This window comes from Lonchura striata, chromosome 1 (assembly GCF_046129695.1).
Source record: "Lonchura striata isolate bLonStr1 chromosome 1, bLonStr1.mat, whole genome shotgun sequence".
NCBI lineage: Eukaryota > Metazoa > Chordata > Aves > Passeriformes > Estrildidae > Lonchura > Lonchura striata.
The window spans coordinates 34,354,893-34,380,840 of record NC_134603.1 but is presented as its reverse complement, the minus strand read 5'-3'; the positions used below and the strand labels follow the sequence as shown (position 1 = coordinate 34,380,840).

Here is a 25,948-nt window from a genome sequence, read left to right as displayed (position 1 = left end):
ATATTTCTCTTAGATTGTAATGTCTCTTTTGTACTCCAAATGCCATCTCAAAAAATAAACTTTGTACAGAGCATATGGATCAAATTTTAGCCAGAAGAGAAAAAAAATTGTTGACTTGGCACTTGGTATTTGTGACCCACAGAGTACTTTTACAGCCAGCCAAGTCATCAGTTTCCTTTTCTGCTAGGCAGTGGCAGCTCTGACTCCTGAAGAACACCTTTGCATGTGAAGCCTGAGTAACTTAACTCTGGCAATGATGAATGGGTACTGCAACTGACTGTAACTTAGAAAATTCAGTGCTCAGCATTGGAACTGTAGCAAACTTGAAAAACTGAAAAACTGATGGCTGGACTGTAGTGATGTAGACTACCATGGAATTATTTAATGGGTCCCTACTCTAGCAAAGTCCTTGAACTAAGTAAGTCAAACCGGAAACGACTTATCAAAAATGCACACCGTTCTCTTGAAGGAAAGATTGCAAGGTGAGAAACCCACCAACATAACAATGGTAAGAAGCAGGGAGCTCAGGTATCATAGACACAGGATAAAAACTGAATAGAGTGTGGTCACGAGCATCTTAAAAATAGCCCTGTTCTTTTGACTCTTTCTCCTTGTTTTTTGGGAATCTTGTTTTGTGAGGGGAATATATTTTTTATTTGGGATACTCTTCATTTTTTGGTGCCTGTGTGCAAATTCTTTCAGTCGTTTCTGTTCTTGCAGTTCACTGCTGAGTGTTATGTAGATGTGCATGCTGTATACTGCTCCTGAAAGAAAAATATCCATGAAATTAAACAGGACCATAGCAAAGTGCAATACAGAGACTATATTTTATTACTTAGGTTGTAAAATAACTTAGTGTTCAGTTGCTCATACAAAAAGGTTGCTAAAAGTAATAAAAAATTCAAGCATGCCTAAACCAGTAATTTTAATCCAAGAGTTTTTTCCCTTTGGCATGAAGATGAAAGTTAATTTTAAAAGACTGTATTAATACCAGTTTTAAAAACTTAGAATATCTTAATTAAAATTTGAAAATGTTTTTCTCCTAACAACTAAGAGGACAACAGGGACATATCCAGCTTTCTGTGCTTATTTGCAAATCACATGTATTTATTGATTGCTATTTTGGTGTGGTTTGTTGTAAACCTAGCAACAGTTTTTGTGCTTGGAAAGAAAGAGAAAAGAGTGCTATGAGTGAAGCTCCTTTTCCTATTATACCATGTCACTCAGCCTATGCTCTCTGCAGGAGACACCTGAACTCCCGTATTTTAGCACTCAGAAAGCTTTACTGCAGGGAACTGCTGCAGACCTTCAACTAGGTAACAGCAGCATGAAGCTCGTGGTAAAGAACTGTCTGTGTTCTTATCTCCCCAAAGTACCTAATCCATATCAAAGGATAACCTGTCACTAACTCTCATGGGAGCTGTGGGGGTTGCAAGATGTGTCTATTTAGAAAGCTAATTCTACATTTGGCCTTGGAAGCTTTCCCAGCCACAGCAGGACTGCTACTGTGTCTCCCAAGCCAACTGGAAAATCTAGATTATATGTCTGGGTGAGAATTAAGAGAAGGAAAAATGGTCTAGGGAAAAAGGAAGCAAGAATGACAACGGACACCAAAAAACAATCCAGCATCCTTGGTAGATAATCAAAAGTCATCTGAACACAGGGCTGGGCAATGAGCTGCAAGTAAGTCTGATGTAGCAGGGGGATTGAACCAGTCCCTTCCAACCTCAACCATTCTGTCATTCACTGGGAGGAAAGAAAAAACTAACTAAATGCAGAAATTCTCAAAACTCTGAGGTTTTAAAAGTGAGATCTTGGCATCTATCTAATTGTAAAATATGTAACCACAGACATTTATGCTATCTTTAAAACCTCTTTTAATAAATTATCTTTTCTATTCATTCTGTCTCATATTGCTGACAGTCTTGTTCCTTTTCTTCTGTCCTCTTCCTGGTCTCCACAGAGCAGTGACAGTTTGCGGGTTCTGAAATGGCCATATCTCAGCAGGTCTGGATGTGCTGCTGCTTTGAGAAGTCAGGCTGTGTAGGGTTATAGAAACATAAGCTCTCATTTTTGCATCATGTGGGGGCATCATTTTACAAAGTGGGAGACTTTTACTCATTGGAACAGTCTGGATTCGGGTAAGATTTATGAAATTTTACAAACATTCTCATCTGATGGGAATCATTAGAGCCACTGTAGAGAACCTGCATCACTGGCAATTACCCTTATGATTGTATGATCTTCATTAGGCTGATTAAAGTAGCTTAGCACCATATTATTTAGGTGGCACCAGGCAATATTTTGCTGAAGAAGATATGCTAGAACTCTTGAGTTATATGAATTTTAGAAGACTACCCACTGAGAATCCAAATTAAAAAAATGTGCCATTTTTAAGTGACTACTATGGAAACAAACACTGTCTCAGTAAGTCTGGGATGAGCACATTCCAGCAAACCATTAAAGAATTCTACATGCTATTGCTTACACTACAGGATGCGCTGCAGGCTCTTTGTAATACAACTTACACTTGACCTCCTTCTAGGTAGAGGCTTGAGGTTTAGGTCAGTACAGAGGATTTTGAAGTCAAACAAGAGTCAATGGCTATGGGAGCAGAACTCAGGATCTTTGACTCCTGACAAAATTAATCTTTTTCTTTAGCGGTTTCTGAATCAGGAGACGCTTGTACTCTCGCATTTGCAGAACACTGCTTGATTGGGAAGAGGCAGCCTGATTCAGCAGATGTGCTGAATGTTCCCAATAGTCTTGAAAGCTGTTTTGTGTATTTAAAAAAATCCTTATTACCAAACAGGTTAATGTTAGTACACCAAAATCAGTTACTGCAGAAGAACAGAAGTGTCAAACCCCAAGAAGCATGTTTTTTACTTCTCTAAACAGAGAGAGGGGAAAAAAATAAAAAAAAGCTGGTTATGATCCTGCTTCCAGAAATGGTGGGATACTAGTTACTTGAAGACAGAATAAACACTGATTCTTTGATGCACCCATTAACTCAGTACTCTCTGAAGCCGGCTTAATATTTTTTACTTGCTCCATCGCGCCCTTGGCTGCTTGCTGGAACTCAACACAACCTGCGACCAGGACGCACCTACATAGCTACTCCAATTATCCCATTACGATGCTCATTGTACCTAATTGGTAATTTCACTGGCATCATAAGAAAGGTAGCATTTTAAGATTTAAAGATAATTTAAACAGAAATTATGGAAAAGCCCTGGCTGCAGTCATTGCATCCCCCTTCCCTGCTGGCAGCGCGACTCGTTCCACTCCTCCGCGACCTTCCCCCAGCCGAAGTTTTCCCGTGCCGCTCAGGTGCCTCACGCCGGGCGGCCCGCGGCGCTCACCCCGCCCGAGGGACCGGAGCCAGGTGGGGACCCCGCAAGCGCCGGCGGGGAGCGCGGGCTGCGGCTCCACCGGGGGCAAGCCCGTCGCCGGGCGGGCAGGGGAGCGGCGGCGGCACAGCAGCCCCCGCCTCCCGCCCGCTCTCCTCCCCCTTCCCCCGCTCCCGCCTTTTGTGCGCCGAGCCCGGGCGTCAACGGGCGCCGGCGGCCGCGGAGCTGACAGGAGCCCGCGGCTAGCGGCCTCGGCGCTGTGCCGAGGGCGGCAGCGCCGAGCCGCGGCCGCTCCCGTCGCCAAGGCGCTGCCTGGCACAGAAACACAGAGAGAGACGGACTGACAGACACACGCAGCGCGGAGCGGCGCGGGCTCGGGGGCCGCCTTTGCAGCTCCTCCGCTCACTGCACCATGCTCCGCTCCAGGCAGCGCCCGCTCGCTGCTCCTTGAGGGCGGCCAGCCCCGCGCCCGGCTTCAGCGGGCGACCGGCAGCCGGCTCCTTTCCCCCGCCCCCAGTTACCTGAGTTAGCTCCGTCCCGGGCACTTTGGCAGCGCCTCCGCCCTCTCCCGCTGTGGCAGCCCTTGTGCAGCGGAGGAGTGAGCCGCCAGCAGCCGGAGGGACTGCAGCCGCCGCCGGGGGAGACGAGCTCAAGCCCCCGCCCCCGGAGCTCTTCATGGCGTCTCACCAGCAGACGAGGATCCAAGCCTACCTGGAGAAGAATAAGATCGGTCCCCTCTTCGAGGTAAGGTGCGCTCTGGCCAGCCGGCTCCTCCGCGGCGGGCAGCGGTGGGGGCGCGGGTATCCCACCCACGATGGCCGCGGGTCCCCGCGCAGCCCAGGCGAACGTAGGGGCGAGGACGAGTTTGAGGCGCTGCCTCGGCAGTGCCGGCACCCCTCACTCTGTCCCGCCGCACGCGTGTGCCCTCGCGTCTCTCCTCCACGCCCCTCCGAGCGCCGGAGCTCCGCGCAGCCCTCCCTTCCCGGCTATCCCGAGGATGTGCCCCGCTTCTTCGCCCCACCGCGAACGCGCCGCCCTCTGCTTTGCACGATCCCGCGCGGATCCTCAAACAGGTGCCCCTCCGCCCCGCCGCCCGAGGCCGCCCCCGCCGGCGCCGCCTCGCCCCGGCGGCCGCGGGACGGCGGCCCGGCCCCGCCGTCCGGGCGCGGGAGCCGCGGGCCGACCGCGCACCCGCCGCGCGCTGCGAGGGGAGGCGGCGCTTCCAACCCCCGCCGGCTCCTGGGCGGCAGCGCCGAGCACCGCGCACGGCCCGCGGGCGAGCCCCGAGGCGCTGCCCCTCCGTGACCGGCCCGCGGTGAGGGACAGGCGGGTGCCTCCCACCGGGAAACGCACCCTCGGCACCGAGCACTCGGAAAGAAGTCTGTCCTGCGAAAAGTCCGTGTCGATGGTGTTTTCTGAAATTTCTATCTGCAGTCACACACCGTGTTTTTGCTCTAGATTTAACGTTTTCTTACAGCGATGCACTTGCAGGGATTTGTAGATGCACAGATGTGCATATTTTACTATTTCAGTACATAAGCTGTGAATACTTAGAATTTGAAAGGGTGTTAGAGCAATCGTGATTATTACCACTTTATCATCCTCTTTCTCATGCAATTTTAAACATCTAAATGCACATATATTATGCACTGCACTCTGGCAGTATTAACACAAGGAACAAGTCTCCTTTTTTCAGTATTAAACTTGTTCTCAATCAAGCTTGCTATGTATGAAACCTTTTATTCTGGTGTGGTGGGCACCTGGTCTTCAGTATATATTTTGCCAGTCTCCATGAGCAAGGTTCAAATTTAGTTAGAAAATTGTTCACTAATGGTCTGTTTTTATATTTTTCTGTGTGCATAGGCTGTTGACATACACTGTGCTGGTTCAGTGCTAGTGGTGTTAGATGATTTTATTTTGCAATAAATAAATCCCCATTTGATGGAACAGTAACCGGGTACTAGGGAATGGCAGGTGATTTTTCTAGTTAAGGAATTGATAAAAATGGAAATATTTGTGTGGTTAGACCTGTGTTGCTAGGTCTAAGTATGTAACTGACGCTTGTTTATTTCAGTGGGAATTCAGTGCTTTGGGGTTGTTCAAGGGTTAGGCCCTTGACAGCTTTCATTCTAAATTTCCTTAACCCATAGGTTTACACATTAAAATTCAAGCAAACCACTTGACATCTCTGTTCTGAGTCACTGTGTTTTAACCTAGTTTCTCTGTAGTATGAGAGGCTTGTCTCTATTTGGATTCTTGTAGGATATTTTGGTTATCAATAGTGGAGAGAAAGATTAAGAAGTCGTATTTGTTTCAGCATTTCACAGATCACCACTTATTTCACTAATCTTTGTAATGCAGGCATTTTATTGTGATAGAAAGAATCTGTGAAAGGCTCTTTGCATAACTGTGCGGCTGTGTACATGTTCTTAGTGCACTCCTGTATACCAGGAAGGCTTTTTGGTGTGAAATCTACATACACCTGAATACTAATGACTGGTTTTAAGATCTAGGGATATAACATTCCTACAGCTGTTAACAGTTATTTTAATCCATTACACTGGAAAGAAGAAGAAGATCATGATTCTTATCTCCTCTACTTCCTAATAGGCCATTTAAAATCTACTTACATATTTAATTTTTTTATGTACTTTTTGTTCTCAATAGTTTATTGAAGATCTGCAGCCTGTACTTGATCTTGTAGTCCTTAGAAAAAGGAAGACAGATATTTGAAGTTGATGGGAATTGGTCAAAGACTATGCACAGATGAATCTTGTACTCTATACTAGAATTCCTATTAGATGTGCCTTGTGGTGTTTGAAGAATACCATGTGTTCACAGTTAGATATAGTCACTAACACGTCAGTTTTTCACGTGTCTAAAAGTTCTGACATGTTGCAAAAGGAGATCTGTGCTTTTTCTTTCATCCAGGAACAGCTAGCATTTTTTTATATTGCTTCTGGTTTGGATGCTAATTAACTGTCACTTGTCATGGATGACAGCCATCTTTTTTTTCAGGGAGTACTAATTTTCTGATACCAACTCAGAACAGAGTGGACTTGGGTTCAGTTTTCTCCAGTGTTATCTGCTGAGCAGGTTGTGACTGTAATTGCTCAATATATGCTTCAAGTCAACATTTTAGAGAGTGCATGAAATGAAACAGGGTAGCTGAGGGCAGTCACAGGAAAAAAGGACGTGGAGAGAGGACCTGTGAGCTTTCTGAGATGAGGGCAGGGATAGTGATGCATAAACAGATGGTATTTCATACCAGCCTAATGAATAATCGGTGATCAGGGGGACTTTACACCATCGATTTTAGACAATTACAAAGCCTCAGAATGCTGATGGATGGAACAGTTGGTGGTGTACTGAAAGTGAAGTACAATTCCCCTGCATTACATTTAAGAGCAGTAGTTGCTCTTGCTAGTAGGTCATTGTGTTCCAGTATCCTGGTTGTGTCTCTTTTCTCCATGCTGTCCTGTATTTGTGGCCTTCTCTTACAGTGGTTAGGGATTTTTGTAGTTCATTAACCAGCAGTACCTACTTAAGAACATCTTTGCTGAAGTTTTGTGTGGTTTGACACTTGAATTATATTCCTAATTTCTGTGAAAGAGAAGCGTTCAAGTGCTGAGACATGAGATGCAGGAAGACCTTGGGCTCTGCCTTGGTTAGAAAGTTGTTTCCTTCTCTATAAAGAAATGTGAGGAGTAGCCTGGAGAAAGAATTAATGAGCTTAAGCTGACTCAGCAGGCATTGGTCTTCTACTGACTACTTGTATCTCTTAACACACAGTAGGAAGCCCTATCCACTGAGCTATGAGTGGTTACTCAGCCCAGATTCACTGGATGCCAAACATTTTACAAGGTAAATTCTTATTTATGGGTTACAGGTGGGAAGGAAGGTGGGCAGGAATTACTGTGTACATCTGAGACTGTCAGTTTTGAGACTTGACAGGTTGCAAAACAAATTCAATACTGCAGCCTCATTTTCCCTTTTGAATATAGATCCCCAAGTCATGATTGTTCAAAACTGTTACTTCTCTGCCATTTCATCTTTCAGGTGCCCAAGATTTTTGCAGGTAAGATCGCTGTGAACCTATAACACAGCTTCAAAATGCCCCAGGGCATGAAGGTGTTGTTAGTGCTGACAGTAAGGTCTTAAATTGACCCCTTATATTCTGTCAGGCTTCATGAGCATCCTTATCCTGTTTTGTGTAGTTTTTGTTGTCGGTTTCTTTTCTTTTTTCTTCTGGTTTTAGAAAGAAGCTTATAGAAAACTTAGACTTGTAAGAGATTGTTGGCATCTGACAATACTGTGGTTAGACAACGAGTTTAGATTTGAGGAATGCCCTTTAGAAATGCCTCTTTTCTGGGATTTTCGTGGCAACACATACAACGACACTACCTGATTTTTTTTTAGATACTTTTTTTTTTTTCCACATTAACTTGGAATGTAACAAGAATTCTAAATATGAATTATTTCTGTGATGAAGCTTCGCTGTTGTTTTTTTTTCCATCTTTCTAAAATATGAACAGGAGGTATGTGCCTAAAATTGGCTAGGACAGAATATTCAGAATCAGCACCCACTCATTTCTGTCTGACTGAAGTATTGACCCACTTTACATTTCAAGCATCCAATCCAACAAGTTCTATTTGTGTGCTAATAATCTCAATGAATAATCCTGCTGCCTGTATCCATACATCTATTCTTCTGTACAAGTGTATCTCTTTAGTATCCAGTTGTGCTCTCATTTGGGCAACCTGACATTTTTTGTGAATTTGAAAGCTGGATCAGCACCCTTGAGAACAGATTGCAATAAATCTTCAAGAGCTCTGAGATCATTTTAGTGTTTTGGAATTTTTTATTTCTAGAAGTGCAGCTAAAAAGCATCCAGCAGGTATATTGTTGTTATGCAAACCCAAGAACTGTAATTTCTTTGAATTATAAAAAGCCGAAATAACTCTTCTCAAGGTAAACATGCCAAACTCCTGGTTACCTAAGATTTTTTTTTTCTCCAAGTAATATGGGGTTAGAACTGTAATTTTTATTTCAAACAACATAAAACCTTCATAATACCACCCTTAGCTTTTTTTTTTTTTCTTTTTTTAGGAGACATAATTACTGAAGGAAATACAATGGGAAACTGCTATTTTTTTTAAGCTATGATGGTTTTTCTTTCTCTAAACGAAATAACATTATTGGTGTATATTATGCAGTGGTATCTATTACTTAAATAAAATAACTACATTTTTCACTTAAACCTTAACCTATTTGGTGATGAACACTATCTATAGTGCATCTTATAATCGACTTAGTCAAAATTTGGTGTTGAATTTTGGAGTTTTGTACTGTCTTCTGAAGCAATGTTTACCCTTGGTCCTTAAATACACAAAGGTAGACACTAATTGAATGTCTAATTAACCAGTTCACATTTTCTCACAGTATAAAATTATGTTTCAGTCTGCAATATCTGCAATTTGAATGATAGACGTAAGCTCAAATAATTGTTTTCTTTTGAGGTCAACCAAAACCTCCAAATTTTGAGTATTTTGGTATTATACTTAATGGGTTTGATTCTGTGCTAGCATGAAAGGGTCTGTTTTATGGATTACACAAATGTATTTAGTGAAGCATTTGATTTCAAGCAGCTAGATGGAGCCTTTGAAAGGCTGAGTTTTTCAGTACTTAGACATCACAAGGATCACTTTAGGCGCTAACTGGTTAGCCAGTGACACTGTTTCAGCCTGGCAGTTTCTGTTCCAGGGAAGCCAGTATTAGCTGGTTTTCAAGTAATGTGTGGAAACCAACAGTGATCTAGAAATGCTGCAGTCTTACACAGTAGGAGGTAGGAAATCACATCAAGTTCTAATTTTTATTTTTGTTGGTGCCTGATACAGTAAGATGTTATTGTATCTTTAATGTACACTGAACTAAAAGACTTATTTAAGGGGAATGTAAGTCAAAGGGAAAAATGGTGTAGAGAGGTCCTTTGCATTTTGGTGAATTCATCATATACTCTCATACGTATCTTAGATAACTTTATCATTAAGGGAAAACAAATTAAAGACTCTAATTAAAACTACAGATACACCCTTTTCCATTAACAAACAGTTCCATAAGAAATGGCATTATGCTTATTACTTAGCTTTTGTATTGACCAACAGGACGCAAATGTCAGAAATCTACCTGTGGTTGAGGCAGTTATAATTCTACTCTCCTGTGTAATCTAAGATTACGAAAAAAATGTTTCTGAATGAGGAAAATTACACTATTTTGCTGCCTGGCTAGTTAACCTCTCAGCATTTAAAAGGAGTTGCATTTTTGTGGTGTTTACTCCTCTGGAAATTTGTCTGAAGTTAGTTGAAGACTTTAAAAGCATATTGGAAAAAGACAGTGAAAGAGACATAGACACAGGTATGCACTGTGTGGCCAAGAACATAGATAGTAATCACATAAACCTTGTTTCCATAGTGGCAAAAATATTGCTTGCTTGAAATGGAAAAGTGGGCTCTCTTAATTGATTTCTTAATTGCTTTTTCAAAAAAATTCTTTGGCAACAGACACAGAAATAAATAAAAATCCAAGTAGTAGTTAAATTGGAAGAATTGTATCTAAAATACAGAATTATAAGGTGAAAGTATCATAATAGCATCCTTTTATTATGTTAACTTTTAATATTTTTAAACTCTCAAAAGGACAATTTTTTTCTTGAGAGGAGAAGCAGAAGGCATAACTATCTTGCATCAAAAAATACCTGGTAAAATGAGAAGTAGTTCTCACTTGAGTTGTTCTCACCATCGTGTATTAGCAAAGCCTGATTGCTCAATGGTAATGTATAAAGCTAACAGATATGATATTGAATTTTTTCTGGCAACTTGTCTAATAACTAATCAGTCTGGATCAAAATAAGCCCATTACTACTGGTCTTATTTCTTCTTTCGTTTTATCACATTATGAAGTATCTCCGAAATTTAGGATCACATTAACAGTATTGAATTAAGTTCTTCAATTGTTTGTTTTGTTTCTTTTGATTAGTCCAGTCTTTTTGGTGCAGCAGATCAATGGTAAGTGGCAAATATAAAGTAAAATACTTTGATGGTTTTAACTCAGCCTATCATTTTTTCTAACATGTTCTTTGCTGTTACTTACCTGTGCTTTTCCAAGTGGGCTACATAGTATCCATACTCCCGAATCAGCACAGTCTCTGCCTTCTGTGTTTTTAGGAGCTTCTAGGAGGGAAGGGAACAGCTAGTACCTTAACCAGCATTTCTGTCACCTGTGATATGCTATTTCACTGTTCTGGACCAAGTGGGTTTCTTACTTATCTGCTTTATCATGGCATTGACTAAAAAGAAACTACCTGTTATTAGTGTTTCTCATTTTAAAAGTGTTACTTAGTAAATGGAAGCTAGAAACATAGTATTTACATTGATTTAGAAACATAACATGTAAGAGTATTTTAACATCATGTTCTTTTACAATTTGCCTCTTATTCTGAATGTCTAATCAATATTCTTTCCTTTTTTAACCAATACCTTTTATTCTCACTTGTGTCTTTTCATTTGTCTTATATATGCAAATACAAAAGTGGGGATTAATTTCTCATTTTCAATTATCTAATGATTATTTGGGATTTTTTTCGTACAGTGATTTTTAATATATTTTTAAAATCTTATGATATTTTAGTTTTTCTGGGAAAGCATATGTGTTTTTGTATAGGTGAGGAAGGATAGAGATACTTTTTTACCTCTGGATTACAAGAGGTGGCTGGAAGAATTTTTATGTTCACCAACTTTTGGAACAAATACTACCCAAACACTTTAGTGTCTGTAATTACTCAGACAAAAATGAGGTGTTCTTTCCTGTGTTGGGCATTATCCCCCTGCACAGATGCACACTTTTTCTCCTAAGAAATGTCATAGGAGCTGTGAAGTATGACAGAAGGATAGGTTCTATGTTAAGAGTCTTTTCTGCCTGAAACCCTAAGATGTGGTTAAAAACCAGTGAGAGGAAGAGCATTTGCAAATACAGTTGATAGGAAGCCCTTGGTCTCCTGATTAAAGCAGTGGGCTGTCTCTCACATTACTAAGGTGATGAAAAGCAGCACGCAGCTGATAGGAGAAACAAAGATTACAGATTTTCATCCTTGGACACAGGTAAGGAGCATGATCACTTGAAATGCACACCTATGCCTTTGCCAAGAAACCCAACGCCCAAATCTGTTCTTAGCAGAGAGGGTAATATCCTTTGAAAAAGCTTGCAACGGACACATTTGTGATGACCTTAACTTTTATGTCAGGTCCCATATGATGTGTTTTGTCAATTCTCCTTTGTCTGCTCAGTTTCACTGAATGTTTATTTTTAGTTCAGTCTATAAATGTTCAGGCAGAATCATTTGTCTGTATTTATGATGCCCCTCTGGTTTTGCTCTTCTGTGATTTGGTCAGTTTTCTTCCCTTATTCAAATAAAATTCAAATATTTGCTTTAAACATGGAATTTTCAGTGGAACACCTCAGATTTTGGCATATATATAGCATATATAGCACTATAAGGAGATGTGTTAAAGTTATGAGAAACGCACATACAAAATGAAGAATGCATATGTGTTACTCATGATAAATAGAAGGCTATTTTACATTAGCCACCTCTTTAAAAACTTCTGATCATTCAGAGAGTGGAAACTTTTAATTATGTATGTGAAACATCCTTTCTCCTTCCTCATTTTCCAACTCCCTGCAATATTCAATAAATTAAATCACTCTACTCATAAATGATATTTCTCTATAGTGTCTGGTACAATGGACTTACTATACAATAGCTCTTTTGTTGGCTTTTGTAGGAGCTGCTTTCTGGAGCAGAAATTATGAGAGTTTGGGTCTTTCAACTGTGTTGGAGCCTTTTTAATTGAATCTTCCTCCTCTCATACTTAGTTTTACTCCAGACACTCTGATGGTTTAGTATTCAGGACTATGGGCTATGAGGCTGATTTAATAGCCAGTTGTTGCAGGCCATGTTCATCATCATTTCTGGCTGCACATTCCTGCTGCCCTGTTCCAGAACTGGTGTTTTTGTCATGTTACAGTTACCCAGTTTGGGAATATGAAATAGAAGAAAATGAAGTCTATAAAGAAGTGAAAATTGTTCAGTAGGGTGAGCTCAGTGGGTCACCATGTAGTCTGATGAGGAATGTGTCATTGACTTGGGAGAGAAAATGTAGGTGCTCTGAGGGTGAAGGGAGTGAGGGAAGGACAACTGCTTTTCTCCAGTAGCAAGCTACTGGGCAGGCATGAGAGATTTGGAAAGCTTGTATGTTTGTTAGCTTGATGTGGATCTTGTCTTTTAAAGGTGAGGTTCCCCATAGGTTGAGGGAATGTCATGGAGCCCAATTGATTCTGTGAAGGAGCAGATGAGGGAATCGAATTATTAGGGAGGATGGCTGAACAAATTAGGAGGAAACAGACCATATGAATACACTGTGAGAGAGAGAAAGGACAGGAAATGGGAGGGGGTGGGATAAAAAGATTAATGCTATATTGCCAGCATGTTCTTTTTCTTTTCCATTTTATTTTTATAATCTTAGTCTGTACTGTCAAATGGTTACCTGGAATCTGTACTTTCTTTTTTTAAAGAAAGGTTCTAGTGGTGGTGGTTGCTAAGAGTATAACCAAAGAGTAAAAAAGACAGGGAAAATATAACTTATTATGTAAAGAGTATGTATGTTTTGCAGTGTCTGACTCACACCTCTAGTACTTGATCTTGGATGTATTTCTTAGGCATGGATTTGCCAGAGTTAAAGGTGTCCTTAGCTCCACTATTAATGCTGGCTCCTGTGCCATGAACTCATTCATTAAGAAGGAGCTACACTCCATTTTGACAGGTGTTGTGCCTCTGCTGACATTTGTATGACTGGAGAGGTAAACTAATAGTGATTGTGAAATATTCCTCTGGTCAGATATCTCTATCAGAGAAAAGAAATCTGAATGAACATAAGTTCCATGTTCATTTTGATACACTAATTCAGGAAAGTTTCTCTGTGTTGTTGATAACAGAATTCATCCTGGAAGGCTAAATAAGTGGAAGCAGTCTCCTCTGGAGACATGAGAGATGGTTCACAGAATCTGGAGACATGAGAGATGGTTCATAGGACTGAAAAGGAAGGGTAGTTTCAGCTGTAGGTGACCTTTGAAGAGAACCTGTGGAAGCAATTATGCATAGGCCAGTTAGAAAGAGAAAAGGTTTATGACACAGACTCTGTGACAGTTTTGTAGAGATGGAATTGGGGGCTCTTGTGCAATTAAGGATATTATTTCACTTGAAGGAGAAGAAAAGCGAGATGGGATAATTTCCATGACTGAGTGTACTGGGATTTCTCGTACTGAAATGTGTGTGCATGTGCATGCTCTATGAAATGCATATAGACACTGTGAAACATTGGACAGGTCTGAAAATCCCATGTGTGCTGGACAGAGATTCCATATAAATGTGGCAAATGTTGTGTGTTCCTGTTCAGACCCATTGTGTTAATTGCACGTGCACATTGCATGAATGGCATGCTCAATATACCCAGTGTGACCTGGGTGTTCATCCTACTCAGGATTCTGAAGAGTCTTGTCCTTCCTATGTAATGAGGACAAAAAGAGATGTCCACGGAAATGCAAGTGGAGAAGACCAAGGTTAGCAGATGCAGAAATTCCTCTCATGAGCCATATGAAACACCACCCATAATTGTGATGACATACTTTTGCATGATGTAGAAACAAACACCAGTTAAAAAATTTAAAAAGATGTTTCAGAGCTCCTCCTAAGTGTGTCATGGTTTAGAATAATGCCATTAGATAGTAATGCCTCTAGTCGAATACAAAGTGTAAGACAGTGAAGCTATTTGGAGACAGAAGCTAGATGTAGACATACCAATAAGGAACAATGCAGAGAGATAAACACAAAAAGAAGACTAAATTGCTAGAGTAACAGATTTAATCTTGATTTCTTATTCCCTGAAGGAGGAATACCTGAAAGAAAAAGGCAGCAGGGGATAAAAAGAAGCTCAAGAGAATTTATTTTATTCTATGTCTCCCTGTGATAATACAAAAACTATTAGAAAAATGAAGATGGCCAAAATGAGGATCCACTTAACATTTAAACAGTGAAAAAAAGTTAACTAGTAAGGAGAGGAAATAAAATATGTAATAGGATACTAAAATGATAGTTATGTGGCTACATTCCTACATTTGCTGATGCTGTCCTGCTGCATTATTATTTTGTGCTTGTGTTTCCCCTTCCTTTGTCTTGTTTGTCTGCATAGAGCCTGCAAACCCCACTGGCTCTTACAGTCTTCAAATGGTTTAGGAGTTTTTACAACAAGGCCCTGAGCTCATTATGGTCTTTCTGCTTTCTCTTCTTTCTTGGTGTTGCCTCAGTGCCTGGTAGTGCTATTAATCCCATTAATTGGTGCCGCACAATCAAGAAAAAAATTGATTTCTCCCTCCTTCTCCACTGCTTAATGTGGAAATGCTGAGCTCTGACAAGTCTCAAGGCTGAAGCGAAGTCCATGTGAGCAGGCTCTATTCCAACAGGGAGCCCTGCTGCAGTTGGTGAGACCCTGATTTACAAGAAAAAAGCCTTCACTCATAACCAGGCAGATTTCGTATAATGTTAAATAAAGAACAATCAAATCATCAGGAAGCTTTAATTGGGCAATCACTGTCAGGGTTGGGAAGTTACTTTGCAATCTCAGAAACAAACAAAAACGTACACCAGTGACTCACAGACATTGTTTTCTAAATAAAAAAGCATTAGAAAATCAGATTAATAATGCTTTGACTGTTATTGAAAATAGTTCTGCAGCTCCAAAACTCTGTCATCATCTAAAATCACACAAATTTAAGCTTCTAGAAATTAAGTGATTTAGTTGCCTAATCCATTGCAGTCTTGATGGTAGAAGTGTCTAATGAGAAATGATGGGCCTTACTCCAGTTCTAGATATAATTCAATTATCTGTCCTTAATAATTACTGTTGCTACCCACAGAAAGTCTTCAACTGTGAGTACAGCAGTACCTCTTTAAGTATCCACCTAAGGCTTTAGCTTTCTTGTAAAATATAGACCTTCAGTCCTTGTTTAAAACCTGAGCCAGAGGACAGCTCCTGGATATTGCAGGTTGTGTTCGTTGTAGGCTAGTGAGGACATGGTGATTAAATCCATAGTGACACTTTATATGGAGGAGATAGTCAAAGTGCAAATGATACTTTCAAGAAACATAACAGTTCTGTGTATGTGTTAAATTTACCTCATTTGGGCTAGAAAGTGACTTTAGTAAGTTGATCCATATGATATAATTATTAGTACTGATATTTTTTTATGTCTTTAAAATAATTTTTTTTTCTGTTACTTTTTCTTTCAGGAAAAATATATTCATTAACTTCTGTTTTTGGTACACAGAAACTGATAATATTTTTTTTCTTATTTCATAATTACTCTTTGCATAAATGACTTTAATATTGCCATCATATGTGTAGCTTAGCTAATCTATAATTTATGGAGTGGAAAGTGTATCCAGCTTATGTAAAATAGTATTTATTTAGCTCTCCCCCTTATCTCAGATCTACTTTATTTGTGGGCATGATAGAAGTGTCAGCCTTAAGGCTGTGCAACCAATGCACTTGGCCTCAGAGGTTCAAACAGTGGTGTCTGACATCCTCTCATTTCAGAGTCTTTTTTTTTGCAGCTTGGTATTGACACAGTTCTCCATTTTCAACTGCTCTTTAGAGCTACTGTGAGTCCTTTCACATTACTTCCTTAGGTGGGGGTATTTTAATGAAACAAATAATGGCATTAGACCCCTCTTCTGTTAAACATGTACCTGGATGTAATCCATGATGTATCTAATGTATGTGGTCAACAAAGGTTGGTATTTTTCCATATACCGTTCAACTGTATGTTCGCTTCTGCTCATCAGTTGTCTTTTGCTGAAGAATTCTTTTTCTGGGCATGATCATAGACCATCCTTCCTCTAAGGAGGAAGTGTCTTGTCTGAAGGAAGTTTTCCAGTGACTCTATCTGTAGAAAGTTCTGCAGAAGTTGTATGGGGATGTGTTCTTCCACATGGTGCTTTGCAATGGGCAATACAATTGTGGAAAGGAGGGAAGTAGAGTGAGAGGCTTTTGTCTCTTCTGATGGTGATCAGATCTCTCTGTTTTGTGACATCTAAGCACACTTGTGCACTGGTTAAGGCTTTTTTTTTTTTCCTTGTGACTTTGGGTGAAAAAAGAGCATTCAAGTAAAAGTTCCACACAGGATGTTGTAGTTGTGTCTAGGCACAGGAAATTGATTTTTAATTGTCAAAATAAATTAATGCAGAACTGTTTAGGTCAAAATGAACACTTGAATGTTTTTTCCCCTATGTATTTCTAATCTTCAATTATTTTTTTTTTTTTAGGCTGATTATGATTGGATCATAATTTTCAGAAGTTTCTTTGCCCTAAGTAGCATAAATATCTGTCAGAACTTTGCTGAAAATGCTAAGAGAAAAAAAAAATCATTGAAGCTTGGTTGCTGATGAGGAAAATCATAGAGGTATTTTGGCTTAACTGATGGATGCTAAAAATCCACATGGAAGCTATCAGAGGTGGATTTTGCTTTCAATTGAACTAGAATTATTAAGGTGTCTTCCTGGTTGGGGCTGAAGATAGATTCATGTACACTGATATCTCTTAGAAATTAAACAGTTGCCAGTATCATGTGGTAACATTTAATAGATGGTAGTACACAAAATGGAGGAAGCTCTCTAGAGTATAAAAACAAATCAATCAGCATTTCTTTTTTATTAGTTAACATGTTTATTTAGATATTTGCTAGAATATTATTAATTCATGCATTTGCAATCAAGTTTTGTTAAATCTGTGGACCAATGGCTTCTGCATAGCAAAAGATGCTTGTATTCATGCAAGATCAAGTGTGTTAATTAAGCAAAAGCTTCATCTATACTTAAGTGGACACTGGTTGAAATAACTTAATATAAAAGTGTTACTTATAATGGTAAAAAGATTTTCCAGTTGCAGTTAGAGAAGCACTGAGTATAAGTAGTTTTGAACCAAACTGAACTTGACTAAGCATTCTCAAAAGATTTTAGAATTTGTAGAGAGTCTGCAGTGGTGGTTATCCTGCCAAGATACTGCACATCTTGTGTTACCTGTGACAGGCAAATCAGTGTGACCTTTCCTGTGGGGGTGAGGGAAATAGGATGCAAGTAGTTTTAAGTCAATCAAGCAACTGCTTACATGTGAAATAACTTCTTTGTCTTCTTAAAATGCTATGTAAAAAGCACTTACTATTATTTTTAAGGAGTTACATACAGAATTGCATTATATAAATTCTACAAATATAAAAAAAAACACTTTGTGTTTTGCTGTGGTGAAATTTAATTTCCAGATTTTTCCATGGCAATAAATTCTGACCTTTCCAGTTGAGAAATCTCTGTTGTATTGTTGCATATTAAACATTTAGATCTATTTAAAAAGCTGATTACAACATTGGTATGAAGTCTTATGAGACTAAGTCAATCTCTCACAGGTAAATAAAAGGAAATTAAGATGTGTATCTGAATAGATATTAATCTATTCAAAGTGTATGAATGAAACTTGTAATTATACTTCGTATTGCTCATAGTTATTTAGTTGCTGTACTAAAGGAACATTTCCAAATTACAAGATTTAAGTCATTTCTAATGATCACAAAGCATGTATTAACTTCTTTGACATTTGTTTAGTGAACATTTCTACAGCAAACTTAGTCTTAAATTATGTAGGCAGCCAAAGTCAAGGTAATTAAATTTGTGTTCGAACTTGCCCACCCTGGACTCTGGTAACTCACATTCTCCATTTTGTGTCACTGTAATTTCTGGTTATTATATGAAACCCCATGTGAATAGTTTAAAAATTCTTGGTCAAGATTAAAAAATATATGAAAGCAATTTTTATAGTAATTTTAATGCAGAGAAGTTAAACAGAATATTTAATAACTTTGACTATACACACTAGACAGTAGAACATTTTAAAACATCATCTCACATTTATCTTTCTGTATAACTTGAATAAATCTAATAGCGTAGTAATGCCAACTTTGGAGGAGTTGTGTTTGGGAGGAGAAAGGAGGAGTGTTTGGGAAGAGAAGGAACAGCACCTGGGAAGTGCGGTGGTTGCTGTGCACATTTTTAAAATGTGTGCCATTATCAAAGTTTTCCATGGGAGGCTATTGGAAGGATTTCCATCAATCTTCAAAACATTCATTTACCTTTTTTTTTGTTTTATTTTTCTAGGAAGAAGGAAGAAAGTGTTTGTAATTCTAAAGTCACAGAGCAGTGATCTAATTCATCAAAGCATTTTAAGCATGCCCATGGCTTTGTAATTAGTTACTTCTCAGGCACAAAGAATATGTAAGTTTAAGGGCTTTCCTGAGTCAACTCCTCAATATACCAACTGGTTTTTTCATTTTTGGCCTTCTCCTGATCACCACTCATAAACCCTTGGTAACCCTTTCTATAGTGGTACTGTACTGAGTCTGACAGGGACTGGATTTTCTTCACAGCAAGCCTATATGTTGGTGTATTTCAGATTTATGGCTGAAGCAGTGTTGGTACACCAGCCTTTTAACTGTTGCTTAGCAGTAATTGCACAGGCTCAAGCCTTTCTCTGTTCTCTCTGCTCGTCAGCAAGCAGGCCTGGGGGGGGTATGGGTTGGGAAGGGACACACCTGGAACAACTGACACAACCTGGGCAAAGAGAGATTCCCTAGCATATATTTTCATGCTCACTATTTAAATTTGGGGAGTAAATGTTCTGAAATATCTGTTGCTTGCAGACTGGCAAGGCAGTGGGAGGTGGTGAGTGATTGCCTTGGTGTCACTTGTTCTTTGATTTTAGTTTTTTTCCTTCTCTCTTTCTTGTGGTTATTAAGCTGTCTTTATCTTGACCCATTAATTTATCTTGGTTTTGTTCTTTTCATTTTTTCCCCGTCCCACTGAGGGTGGGAATGAATAAGTGGCTGGTGTGTGCTTGGCTGCTGGTTGGGGTCAGCCTAGAGGTAGCCACAAAAATACATGCTACTTCAATTTCTAGCATTACCATTTCCTCAAAAACATGTCAGACAGGCTGGAGCTAAGTCAGTGAAGCTTAAACTGGAAATACAATACGATATTTTTTTTTTAACAGCTGCAGTAATGAGTCATTGCACATGGTGGAACAAGTGATTTCAACTTAGACCTTGAAATTGAAAGGAGATTACTTCAGTTGATAAGAGAAAGATCAGCTCCAGCCTATTGAGTTAGCTTTTAGGTAAGGCAGTGATGTGTAGTCAGTGTTGTTTTATGCCTGTAATTTAAGTCCAAGTTGTAATAGTCTTTCCTAGTCTATCTATGAGTATTTCTTTTGATGTAAATCCTACAGATCTTTCAGAAAACCAGCAGTTTTCATTTTCTTTGGCTGAAATGTGAAGTGCATGCCTTGAGGGCAGAATTTCAGTAGTTGATAGAGTGGATGGAAACTGGGGAAGGCTTCTGAATTACACTTCAGGGAAACCTAACAGTGTTTCTGCAATAACATGAACTACCCTTGTTTGATAAATCCTTGCTGAGTTAAGATAATGATATGGTAGGCATAATTCCACAAGTGTGAGATTGTCATGCAGAGATACAGAATTGCAGGATTGCAGAAAGCTATCATAGGAAATATTTGTGATTTGAAAACTAAACTATGGGAGAAAACATGATAACTGTTGCCATGATTGGCATCTCTGAGAGCATGTCTTTAACCTTTCTTCTTCTACTGAGAATTATTTAATGTTTTAGAGTAACCTAGTAGCAGTGACTTCTCCCTTGACAGCATTCTTGGAATGCTTGAATGGGAGAAAGGAAATATTTCAATATTTCTGAAGGTGACTGAAGGTGTTTGAAGCTATTTTGTGAACTTAAAAGTGGCAAAATAGATTAGGGATAATGATATTTAAAATGCTAAGATTGTGAGAGGAAAAAACCTCAAAGGATAAATAAGTAAAAAGATGCAGCAAGAGATTCAGATAGATACTGCATGTTATGATGTGTGTGGTGGAATTTGATAAAGTGTCATGAACTTACTCAGTGAAACTTTGAAATTGTCCACCAGACCCCCTGCATTCCTAAATAAGATCAGAGATGCATATTTTATCAAGTATTATGTGGATGAGTTGGAATTATTTCAGATAGAGCTAGTTCATCTGATTCAGGGAACTGATCTGCAAAGGATTTATAGTGGAACCAGTCTGCTGTTTCCATTCTGATCTCCAGAGCCCCCTAAAAAAACTGGTTAGTAACAGCCTCCAAAAATGGTCTTTTCTTATTGAATTGGTACAGATATTTAGTAGATGAACATCTAAGAAAGACAGGTATTCAATGATGTTTGTTTCCAGACTTCCTCATTCTATGAAATGTTACCTGTGGCACTAGTCCCATACCTTAGATTTCCCCTTAGATGCCACCTTTAGAGGAATTTTGTTTGCACCAAAGCATCAGAGCCACCATATCAGCTTTGTACTTTCATTTTACTTCTATGTCCAAAGTAATTTCTCTATGGGTTGTGTTCCCATGTTGTGTACTAGAGTCTTGTGATATTAAATTTAACTGCACAGCTGTCTGAAATGGCATCAGTAAGGTTTTGAAAAAAGAATGTGTTGATTGAAAATTTTTTAGTCAATTCCAGGTAAAAGTCTGAATATTTTCATGAGCAAGCTGAATAAGACTACTATATGTTCTCAAACTAACCAAACTACTATGGTTAGTTTGAAGTAAATAGCATGGTACAGGCATATGAATTTTATTTGTGTGGAAATTTGTGTAGGATTGAATATTTTATAGGAAGATGTGATGATCCTTTCATGAACATAAAATATGTTGAAGTCTATTTTGTTCATAGTTTTAATTAAAATTTATTCAAGAATATTTAAAGCCTGGCTATTTTCCAGAAGAAGGATGCTGGTATTTTTTATTTATTTCCCTAGAAATTAATCTTTTTTTGATAGAAACAGTTATTTAAGCAGACATTTCTGCTCTCATTTAAGAATTTCAGACTCTTAATTTAGTCAGTAAGAATAATGTTAAAATATACTTTCAAAAATTATTTATTTTTGTTTCCATGCTTTGTTGCTGCAGTAATCAGAATGGAATTCTAACAAAAAAAGTGTCAGTCATTAAAAAGTTTCTTAAATCTACTGTCCTTCCACATATTTTCCCTCAATTTTGTATCTTCTTTGTTTACTTATAGCCTGTATGAAGGATTAGCAAGTCTAAATTTAGATGTCTAAGTGTCCAAGCTTCATTGTAGTCAATGCATATATCCCAAATAAATCAGTGGAGGTGGGAGAGCAATTCTTCTTCTCTTAAGTGGGCATACACTGGCTGGTCAGCTGGGAGACACCTAGCTCCTCATGACTTCTCTATTGACAAAGTCACTGCTGACATCACTGTGAAGACTTACTGTATTTAATTGTATTTAAACTTGTAATTTATTCCATGAAAGAATGTAACACAGCCAGAATCTGTGAATGCTGTGCCATAGTCTGTAAAAGTCTGTACAGTTATAACCTGATTGTGGTGTAGTTACCATTGCCAATTGCAGGGCAAGATAGAATGTCTCTTAATTAGCTTAATAACCTAATAGGTACATTTAGACAGGGCTAATTAGGACTTTCTTGTAATTGGGCTTATGATTAATAGACTGTGAAGACTGTTTCATTTGTATTGCATGCCTGGAAAGTTACAAGGAAATAAAAATTTGAGCCATCATTGAATAACTAATAGAGGACCTTAGGATAGCACAATAGTGAAAGATATAAAGAATTCTTCATGAAATATTGTTTATAAATTCTATATATTTTATAAATAATATATTAAACCACTACTTTAGACCCGGTGTTTCTTTTCAAGATCTTTTGCAGCCTCATTACACATACATGAATCTCATCCACAAATGAACTTTTACAAGTTATTTTTTTTAAACAGTCTTAATAACGTAGTTTAATAAAACTAGTGAATGTAGGAGCATATGAAGATACCTTTACAAGGTATGAAGAAAGAAGAACTGGTTTGCACAGTGCTAGGTAAAATCCATGAAGCAGTTAACTGAAAGAGCATATATAACCTTCCTGTTCTTTCTCATTCTGCCTTTAGATGAGGTAGAGCCTAATTTGGGGCAATAGAATTGGGAAACAGCAGAAACTGATGTATTCATCGGAGTGCTCTAGTCTGTAGTAACCATGGAAGTTTCCTTTGGCCCCTTTTCTGTGCTCCAGTGTGTCTGAAGGGTGCACGGGGAATTCATAATTACTGACTTCTGAACATCTTCTTCACTTGTTACACAGCTGGGGGAAGAGACTGTGTGGAGTCCACTGATATGAAAAGACAAAGGGACATAGAGTGAACGGAAGACCTAGCAGTAGAAAGGAGATAGGAGGAGAGAGATTATGGGTAGTAAGCAGTTCATTTGGCAGCATGGAGACCCAATCTGCCATGGCTTTTTGTTTGTTGTTATGAGGCACGTTGTGCACAGAACAATAGACTTGCCTTATTTAAAATGTAGAAAATTTAGAGATTTGAGCTAAAAATGTGAGAAGTATAATTAGTATCTTAAAGATACATCTCTTTAGGTGTCTTGCATTTTTGTTTTTATGAGGAGTTGAAACTTACCTGATGATTTGTTAATGAAAAAATGAATCTCAGTTTCAATGATCTTGTCCCATTTTTGTTCTGCTTTTAATGCAGAGGCGTCTTCAGTGAGACTAGTTGGTCTTTTCCCTTTTCTTTTTCTTGTGAAACCTTGCCTACTTAGCACATTGTGAGTCAGATCAGACTGCTGCTAACCGAAAAGGAATTTTATTTTTGCACCTTGTACACTTTAGTTTTTCTTAGTTAATACATTCACTTTTGTCATCTTTTTTTAGAGACATTTTAAACATGTGAAAGTATATTTAGAGTACCATGTAGTATGTTATTCCTACTGTCTATTAAGATGTCACCTGAGCAACAGATGAGGTCATTAAATAAACTTTTGATCATTTAATCAGAAGTTTAAGTTAGTTTTGCTAGAAAATGGCACTAGAATGAGAATACCCTTTAGTTGATATTCCTAATCTGTAACATTTTTTCACTTCCAGAGAAGTATGTATTTTTACTTAAAAAATTAGGTGAATGCTTACTATGTACAGCTAATGTTGGTGAAGCTTTGTGCTTTTTTTTCTTGTTGGGTAGCTCGGGTTCATCTTTACTCTTGTTTTTCTTGCCCCTCCAACCCTCCCACCTCATGGCATAGCCAAGCAACTGAATGCAGGCAGCTAGCATATTTCCATGTAATTGCCAATTTGCTGGGGATGACAAAAGTCTCGAAGAAACATGAGCTTGAAGAGGACAGGTTGAGAGCTGGGCAGGTGGAGTTGTGTCCCTTGATGAAACTGGTAGAAACTGGTAATTGTGTCCTTTGGCACAAACTGGCAAAAGGGCAAAGGCAGTGAAGGTCATGGAGCTGTGATCCTATTTCCAGGATGCCTGGCAGTGTGTGAGGCAGAAGGATATGGAAGAGAGGTAACACCTTCACCTTGTGAATGTGAATTTACACAGAGTATATGTCTGAAGCTATTGCTCTTGGAGTGGAGGTGATCTTTGCACCTTGTCCAGAGTTCAGGAACTCCATGGAAAGTGGTAAATTGGAGACCATTTCCAAACCTTGCTTGAAGCAGCTTAAGAAGTAGATTCCCAATAACTTCTTTACTCCCCTTTTGCAGTGGAATACTTGAAGTAATGAGTTTTGTCTTCTTTAAATGGCAGATTTTATAATCTGAGTTGCCTTTGCGTTCGTTTAAAGTTGCATTTACTTTTAATGACATTTCTGAGAGTGCTTGAGGCAAATTAGTTTGAGGCTTATTACACACATTAGTAAGTTTTTTTTTCTGAATTTCACACTCTTCAGTTTATGAGGCTTTCAGCAATGTTACATTTATCAGTCAGGTCTTATTATCAATATAACAGTAGATACAAGAATTGATACTTCTTAATAGAATCTAATTTCACATCGCCTTGATCTTTAGGTTTTTTGCTACATCTCAGAAGAGGTAAGGAATGCTGTAATCAATTTTACTTTATTAGATGCATATTTGTTACTTAAAGACCATTTCTTCCTGATACAAGCAAATCGGTTATGGCAACAATCAAGTAGCGTTTTTCTTATATTGATATGTAGGCATTTTAAAATTTCTCATTTTTCTGTATTATCTTTTTCAATACTATGTTAATAATATTACTACTAATAATAATAATAATATTACTAATCTAAGACAAAAATAGTTTTCAAACCACAATTCTGAGAAATTATTTAAATTACAAGTCAGATGTAACAGATTGGCACTTTTCCTTTGGTAATAGAATCCTCTGCAGTGGAATTACTACAGATATTGTGGTCCATTACAAGCACTAGATTACATCTTCCCATTGACACTAATTTTGCATTTTGGCAGGGAGAAGAATTAAGGTTTGCTGTTAGTGTTGCCAAGCAACTAAAATATGAATTACTGCAATTTCTGAATTTTTCTTGTATTATGTGTGTCGAAGAGTTTCTCCTATCTTGGTAAGAGGCAGTCCAGATTAGTAAGTAGCTTAATTTCTCCCTGTGGAGTTCCAGTTCAAAACCAGGGGCACCCAGGGTTTTTCATTTCACTGTGGATAAGTATCAAAAACTACATCACAGAAGATTGTGTCTTAAGACATGAAGTCAGATTGGGCATATTTTCTCCTTTTTGTAGATGAAGAGAACTTGCTATGCCTTATTAATCCTGTACTCAGTTATTCATGTTTGCTGCTGTTTAGTATACTTCCTCTGAATTATCTTTTCCCAAAACACTTAATTGATGATAATGTTAAGTAACTACTGACATTTGAAAAAAAAATTTATTACATGAAAGTGTGTGGAAAAGATGATATGGAGATAGACTTAAGTGCATGTAAGTTGTGTTAAGGTTTATGCTTGGAGATTGCTGAAGAGAGAATATATGCGCTGAATAACTTAGCTTAGTTGTTTTGGTTTTTTTTGCATGTTCTTTTTTATTTATTTATTTTTATTTTTATTTTGTTCTCATTTGGTTGTGCATTCCTGTAATTTTTTACTTCTGTGGAGTTTTTTCATTTTGCAGGAGCAGCCACAGATCTGTAGAACTAAATGGGTTTCAGGGTCACCTCACCTGCCCTGAGTCATACATTTCCTCTCGGAGCACATGCACAGAGCAGAGCCACAGCTTCTTTCTGGATTCCTAATGTGCTTTATGCCTAGGAAGCCAGAAAGACCCCAGCAGCAATAATGGAGAGTGTTTCTTTTCCTGCAGCCTTGCACAGCTAAGGTGCAGAACAGCAGTTGGATAGCACCAATGTGTGGCATAGAAGATGCTTTCTTGTTGACATTGGCTTTATATCTATGTCTGCAACAGTGTAATAAACATTTCTTTATTTTTATACTACAATATTTTTGAGGACTTGCTTTAAAAACCATCTACTTGTCTAATCAGACCTTGGAGTTCCCAGACGTGTAGGCTG

General features: G+C 38.7%; 1 protein-coding gene across 8 annotated transcripts in view; it reads left to right on the top strand.

Annotated features, from left to right (window-relative positions):
* Nucleotides 1–3,522: 3,522 nt before the first annotated feature.
* Nucleotides 3,523–25,948, top strand: part of C1H8orf34 (chromosome 1 C8orf34 homolog) — a 147,304-nt gene continuing 124,878 nt past the window's right edge. For 6 of the 8 annotated variants that reach the window (XM_021555582.3, XM_021555581.3, XM_021555578.3 and 3 more), the window contains exon 1: nt 3,523–4,094. In XM_021555582.3, coding sequence (XP_021411257.1) covers nt 4,026–4,094 — 69 coding nt within the window. In that variant the 5' untranslated portion in view covers nt 3,523–4,025. Of the gene's footprint in view, nt 4,100–4,854; nt 7,215–25,948 lie in introns of those variants that run through there. The other 2 variants (XM_021555580.3, XM_077783320.1) reach the window with 2 other exon arrangements.